The sequence below is a fragment of the Entelurus aequoreus genome, linkage group LG13, assembly GCF_033978785.1.
Source record: "Entelurus aequoreus isolate RoL-2023_Sb linkage group LG13, RoL_Eaeq_v1.1, whole genome shotgun sequence".
NCBI lineage: Eukaryota > Metazoa > Chordata > Actinopteri > Syngnathiformes > Syngnathidae > Entelurus > Entelurus aequoreus.
In genome coordinates, this window is record NC_084743.1 from 5,512,381 (window position 1) to 5,519,880 (window position 7,500).

General features: G+C 36.3%; 2 protein-coding genes across 7 annotated transcripts in view; one reads left to right on the top strand and one right to left on the bottom strand.

Moving 5' to 3' along the window:
* Positions 1 to 3,122, top strand: part of tubd1 (tubulin, delta 1) — a 9,878-nt gene extending 6,756 nt beyond the window's left edge. Inside the window, exons 7-9 of one of the 4 annotated variants that reach the window (XM_062067307.1) lie at positions 1,390 to 1,573; positions 2,705 to 2,827; positions 2,882 to 3,119. In XM_062067307.1, coding sequence (XP_061923291.1) covers positions 1,390 to 1,573; positions 2,705 to 2,822 — 302 coding nt within the window. In that variant the 3' untranslated portion in view covers positions 2,823 to 2,827; positions 2,882 to 3,119. Of the gene's footprint in view, positions 1 to 1,389; positions 1,574 to 2,704 lie in introns of all 4 variants that reach the window. The other 3 variants (XM_062067309.1, XM_062067306.1, XM_062067308.1) reach the window with 3 other exon arrangements.
* Positions 3,123 to 7,232: 4,110 nt separating this feature from the next.
* Positions 7,233 to 7,500, bottom strand: part of vmp1 (vacuole membrane protein 1) — a 62,240-nt gene continuing 61,972 nt past the window's right edge. For all 3 annotated transcript variants that reach the window (XM_062068408.1, XM_062068409.1, XM_062068410.1), the window contains exon 12: positions 7,233 to 7,500. This exon is cut by the window's right edge and continues 706 nt beyond it. The gene's annotated coding sequence lies outside the window, so the exon portion shown is untranslated.

The following is a 7,500-nucleotide window of genomic DNA, read 5'->3' on the forward strand; positions in this document are numbered from 1 at the left end:
ATCAGGAGTCTCCGGTCTCTTTTTGTGGTAATCTTGCATGACGACTCTACTAAGTTCATTACTGCCCCCTTATGGGTTGTAGGTGTAACACATGCATCTGATGTGATACGTCAGGCTTTTCAGGACAAAAATCAGGAGTCTCCGGTCTCTTCTTTGTGGCAATCTTGCATGACGACTCTACTAAGTCCATTACTGCCCCCTTGTGGGTTATATGTGTAACGCTTGCATCTGATGTGATACATCAGGCTTTTCAGGACAAAAATCAGGTGTCTCCGGTCTCTTCTTTGTGGCAATCTTGCATGATGACTCTACTAAGTCCATTACTGCCCCCTTGTCGGTTGTATGTGTAACACATGCATCTGATGTGATACGTCAGGCTTTTCAGGACAAAAATCAGGAGTCTCCGGTCTGTTTTTGTGGTAATCTTGCATGACGACTCTACTAAGTTCATTACTGCCCCCTTATGGGTTGTATGTGTAACACATGCATCTGATGTGATACGTCAGGCTTTTCAGGACAAAAATCAGGAGTCTCCGGTCTCTTCTTTGTGGCAATCTTGCATGACGACTCTACTAAGTCCATTACTGCCCCCTTGTGAGTTGTATGTGTAACGCATGCATCTGATGTGATACGTCAGGCTTTCTTGGACAAAAATCAGGAGTCTCCGGTCTCTTTTTGTGGTAATCTTGCATGACGACTCTACTAAGTTCATTACTGCCCCCTTATGGGTTGTATGTGTAACACATGCATCTGATGTGATACGTCAGGCTTTTCAGGACAAAAATCAGGAGTCTCCGGTCTCTTCTTTGTGGCAATCTTGCATGATGACTCTACTAAGTCCATTACTGCCCCCTTGTGAGTTGTATGTGTAACGCATGCATCTGATGTGATACGTCAGGCTTTTCAGGACAAAAATCAGGAGTCTCCGGTCTCTTTTTGTGGTAATCTTGCATGACGACTCTACTAAGTTCATTACTGCCCCCTTATGGGTTGTATGTGTAACACATGCATCTGATGTGATACGTCAGGCTTTTCAGGACAAAAATCAGGAGTCTCCGGTCTCTTCTTTGTGGCAATCTTGCATGACGACTCTACTAAGTCCATTACTGCCCCCTTGTGGGTTGTATGTGTAACGCATGCATCTGATGTGATACGTCAGGCTTTTCAGGACAAAAATCAGGAGTCTCCGGTCTCTTTTTGTGGTAATCTTGCATGACGACTCTACTAAGTTCATTACTGCCCCCTTATGGGTTGTATGTGTAACACATGCATCTGATGTGATACGTCAGGCTTTTCAGGAGAAAAGGAGTGACAGCGATGACGTAGAACCTTACGTCTGATCCGTTTGGCGTACTAAGACTACGACGGTGAATGTTTCTCCCCCCGCAGGCGACTTCGGCGACGCTGCGCTCTACAGCGACTGGCTGGCGCCCAAAGACGCTCTCAGCGTGTGGAAAAGTCCGGTGGCGTTCAACAAGTACGAGAAGACGGCCACGCTGGTCAGCAACAGCCAAGCTCTGATGGAACCTTTGGACCACATCGTGAGAAAAGCCTGGAACTTGTTTGCTTCCAGGTGACAACTTTTTATTTTAATCAGCTTGATTTTGTCGACAAACATCCGTTTGGAATGATTAGCTTCAAAAAGTAGCCTAAAGTTGCTCCTAAAAACCCTGACTTGATGTTTCCTAACATGATCTAATGCAACCTTTTAATGTTTTAATTAAATTTTGTCCACCAGATGGTGCTACTTTTTCCCCACACAAAGCATGCAGCAAAATGTCCCTTTTGTGCCGTTTTGCTGCTGAAATGATTATTTTAGTCATCCTGGCTACAACAACTTTTTAAAGCAGGGGTGTCAAAATGTGAATGTTATATTAATATCAATTATTACATGCATTCGCCTCATTATACTATTACACAAATACAATGCATTTCTTAAATCATTTTCATTCTTTCAATATTTAACCGTTAATTAGTATTATACCTTCATTTTTTATGTAGAGATTACAGTAAAAACGGACAGATCAGCAGAATGTTACTGTACAATTTGTTTGTTTTTTTACAGCATAAAAACGGTACCACTTTTTTGAATGGTAAAATCCATTGTTTTTACGGTTTAATGGAGAAAGGGTACCGTGGATTTTTTTTAACGCTACAATTCTGGTGACTGAGCTTTTTTTTTTTTTTTTACTGTAAACTATTATATTTTATACAGTGTACAATATATTGGATAACTTGCTTGAAATGTCTGATAATATAATACTTGCTGCATGCATTTTGTCTGTCAAAATGGAAATGGCGGATACATTTGGTAAGAAAAGATAAAGTACTTAATTAAAAAATAATAATTCTAGGCTCTCGTGGGCCCGCATAAAGAGATGTGGCGACCCACACCTCTTTATGTACATGTATATATATATATACATGCGTGTGTATGTCTATATATATATACATGCGTGTATATATGTGTGTATATATATATATATATACATACATATACACACGTGTATAAATTTGTGTGTATGTATATATATATACATGTATATATACATATACACACGTGTGTATATATATATATATATATATATATATATGAATGTATGTACATATATATCAGGCTGAAGTTGGCTCATTGAAAAGTGAGAAATGTGATGTATATGAATATTTTGTGGTGTAATATTAAGTATTTGATGTTGTTTTGCAGAGCTTTCATCCATCACTACTCCAAGTTTGGCGTCTCAGAAGAGGACTTCCTGGACAGTTTCGCTTTTGTCGAGCAAATCCTTTCCAGCTACGGTCAGCTGGGCGGCAACACATCATAGCTCACCTTTTTGCTGGATAAATAAGAAGTCATCTTTTTGCTGGATAAATAAGAAGTCATCTTTTTGCTGGATAAATAAGAAGTCATCTTTTTGCTGGATAAATAAGAAGTCATCTTTTTGCTGGATGGCTGGACAACATCTGCAAATACTGCACATTACACCTGTCTTATATTGTATGAACTTATTCTAAATGTTGACTAATATATTGTTCAAAACAGGTACGACTCAGGTGCTTTTTTTTTGGGCACCGACTGAATCCCGCCGATCCTCGCGAGAACCCATTCCCGTCAAATCCACGTCACGTCCGGTGTTGTACCGAAATCTGTTACCCATCGGAATTTGTAACTCCAGGGGGCGATGTTCCCATGGCGTTTGTTTGATGGTTAAACGGCAAGCCCAAAGAGGAGGAGAAGAAGAACGCTTGCGTAAATGGCGTAAACTATCCTTAATGCTGAAACGTCAGTTGTCAGAATTTCAGCATTAATAAATTACACATACCGTAACAGCTGATACAATGGACTCATACTATAATGAAAGTAAGTCATTGATTTCCAGAATATGTGTAATTTATTAATGCTGAAATTCTGACAACTGACGTTTCAGCATTAAGGATAGTTTACGCCATTTACGCAAGCGTTCTTCTCCTCCTTGGGCTTGCCGTTTAACCATCAAACACACGCCATGGGAACATCGCCCCCTGGAGTTACAAATTCCGATGGGTAACAGATTTCGGTACAACAACGGGTCAGCCAGATCCAACTACGGATGTAACGATAAACTTTATTAATGATAACCGCGGTAAAACTCCCTACCATTAATATTACCCTTTTCAATTAAAATTACATTTTAAATTAAAATTACAGAAAAAAACGTGACTGACTGACGCTAGCTAGCTTAAATGCTAACATGAACACGACATCGTCTTTAACCATTACGAAGCGAAACACCCCAATCTAAACGTCTATAAAGTCCTTACCGTTTTAACAACTTATATATTTAATTGTGTACATTGAAACAACAAGTTAGGACAGAATAAGAAGGATCGCTCGGAGAAATAACGAGACTGAGCGAGTTGTTTTTTTTGGTGCGTTCAAGTACTGATGAAAAGAGTAGGACAACTTGGGTGAAAGCCCGACAGAAATAAAAATAATAATTGTTATTTGCAACACACTTTTCATTTAAATTGCCACAATACTAACCAATATTTAAAACAATAAAAGTTTAGCCATTAAAACGGATAAAATACTATCAGTGAAGCATAAGAAACAAAAACATGCAAAATGGTGGCTTTTCTTAATTTTTTTTTTTTTTATTAGTGTCAATTATTTTCAAATAACTAAAATAAAGGATTTCAGAGAGCACTTTTTGAGTACATTCAACAGTATTGTCATAATAATTCTGTTCACAATAACCGTGCTAAAAAAAAATTTCAGTTGTTTTTTGGTGCGTTCAAGGACCGATGAAAAGAGTAGGACAACTTCGGTGAAAGCCCGCCAGATATAATAAATAATACATTTTATTCGCAACACACTTTCCATTTAAATTTCCACAATACAAACCAATATTTTAAACAATAATAGTTTAGCCATTAAAACGGATAAAATACTAAAACACTATCAGTGAAGCTTAAGAAACAAAACATGCAAAATGGTGGCTTTAAAAAAAAAAAATCTGTCAATTATTTTCAAATAACTAAAATAAAGGATTTCAGAAAGCACTTTTTGAGTACATGTAACAGTATTGTCATAATAATTATGTTTACAATAACCGTGATTAAAAAAATGTTCGAGTTGTTTTTTGGTGCGTTCAAGGACCGATGAAAAGAGTAGGACAACTTCGGTGAAAGCCCGCCAGATATAACAAATAATACATTTTATTTGCAACACACTTTCCATTTAAATTTCCACAATACAAACCGATATTTTAAACAATAATAGTTTAGCCATTAAAACGGATAAAACACTAAAACACTATCAGTGAAGCATAAGAAACAAAACATGCAAAATGGTGGCTTTTAAAAAAAATAAAAAATTATCTGTCAATTATTTTCAAATAACTAAAATAAAGGATTTCAGAGAGCACTTTTTGAGTACATTCAACAGTATTGTCATAATTCTGTTCACAATAACTGTGATAAAAAAATGTCGAGTTGTTTTTTGATTTGGTGCGTTCAAGGACCGATGAAAAGATGAAAAGAGTAGGACAACTTTGGTGAAAGCCCACCAGAAATAATAAATAATACATTTTATTTGCAACATACTTTCCATTTAAATTGCCACAATACAAACCAATATTTGAAACAATAAAATTTTAGCCATTAAAACGGATAAAATACTAAACATTATCAGTGAAGCATAAGAAAAAACGTGCAAAATGGTGGCTTTAAAAAAGAAAAAATTATCTGTGAGGAAATTATTTTCAAATAACTATAAAGGATTCCAGAGTGCACTTTTTGAGTACATTCAACAGTATTTTCATAATAATTTGGTTCACAATAACCGTGATAAAAAAAAATGTTCGAGTTGTTTTTTTGGTGCGTTCAAGAACCGATGAAAAGAGTAGGACAACTTCGGTGAAAGCCCGCCAGATGTAAAAAATAGTACATTTTATTATTTGCAACACACTTTATTTAAATTGCCACAACGCAAACCAATATTTGAAACAAAAGTTTAGCCATTAAAACGGATAAAACACTAAAACACTAACATTGAAGCATAAGAAACAAAATATGCAAGATGGCTTTTTTTTTTTTTTTTTATCAGCATGTAAATTATTTTCAAATAACTAAAATAAAGGATTTCAGAGTGAGCTTTTTGAGTACATTCAACAGTATTGTCATAATTATTTGGTTCACAATAACCGTGATAAAAAAAAATGTTCGAGTTGTTTTTTTGGTGCGTTCAAGGACCGATGAAGAGTAGGACAACTTCGGTGAAAGCCCGCCAGATGTAATAAATAGTACATTGTATTACTTGCAACACACTTTATTTAAATTGCCACAACGCAAACCAATATTTGAAACAAAAGTTTAGCCATTAAAACGGATAAAACACTAAAACACTAACATTGAAGCATAAGAAACAAAATATGCAAGATGGCTTTTTTTTTTTTTTTATCAGCATGTAAATTATTTTCAAATAACTAAAATAAAGGATTTCAGAGTGAGCTTTTTGAGTACATTCAACAGTATTGTCATAATTATTTGGTTCACAATAACCGTGATAAAAAAAAATGTTCGAGTTGTTTTTTTGGTGCGTTCAAGGACCGATGAAGAGTAGGACAACTTCGGTGAAAGCCCGCCAGATGTAATAAATAGTACATTGTATTACTTGCAACACACTTTATTTAAATTGCCACAACGCAAACCAATATTTGAAACTAAAGTTTAGCCATTAAAACGGATACAATACTAAAACACTAACATTGAAGCATAAGAAACAAAATATGCAAGATGGCTTTTTTTTTACATTTTTATCAGCGTGTCAATTATTTTCAAATAACTAAAATAAAGGATTTCAGAGTGAGCTTTTTGAGTACATTCAACAGTATAGTCATAATAATTTGGTTCCATATAATCGTGATAAAAAAATGTTCGAGTGGTTTTTTGGTGCGTTTGAACGCATGAACATTGCTACAATACAAACCAATATTTGAAACAACAGTTTAGCCACTAAAATGGATAAAATATTAAAACACTATCATTCAAGCATAAGAAACAAAACATGCAAAATTGTGTTGTTGTTTTTTTATCAGTGTCAATTATTTTCAAATAACTAAAATAAAGGATTCTAGAGTGCACTTTTTGAGTACGTTCAACAGTATTGTCATAATTATTTGGTTCACAATAACCGTGATAAAAATGTTCATATCGTTACATCCCTAAGACTGGGTCATCACTCCAGCAGCACTGAGAGCAGACCCAGACAAGGTCGTGTGATTAAAAGGTCAGGTAAATTCCAGGTAATGTAGCAATTTGCAATGCCAACATAGCAATTGGCTCGGAATTGTAGTAATAAAACAGCAGCCGTCAGCTCATTTTGAAAAAAGCAGATTTTATTGTGAAAAACAGTATTAACACGCACTATCCGTGTGATGGAAGCAGCCGAGGAGCTTTTTCAAAATGTTTTATTGTCATTTCTACACCAAATCAAATATAGTAAAACGACTTGGATGTGGCATGAGGAGTGCTACGTCACTTCTCACACAAAGCAGGACGTTCAACATGAACAGGAAATGAGAGCGCGGAGGAGCCACACCTTCAGTCAGCTTACAGACTGCTGTTGCCACGGAGACCAACAGCCAACACCAGTCTGATAAGCTAGCCGAGGAGGCGGACAACTGGCGTCCGTGTCCAGGAAGTGAAGCTCCAACTTACCTGCCGACTCGAAAGCAACGACAAGACGCATGGCAGGAAGTACACCTTTTATATAGCAGGAAGTAACACACCTTTTATAGAGGCTCATCACACACCATAGAAATGAAACACGTCCAAGATGAACTTATCTACACAACGTGTGAACCTTCAACAACACAACTTTTACATTGTTATTGCTTTTTCCTTCTTTCTCACCAAAAGAGCCAAAAGAAAACGAAAGAGGTTTTTAATGTCCGACAGGTGGAAAAGAAAGCGTGAGTCGTTCACCAGAGTGCACTAAAACATCGCCTGTATCGCCGTTCT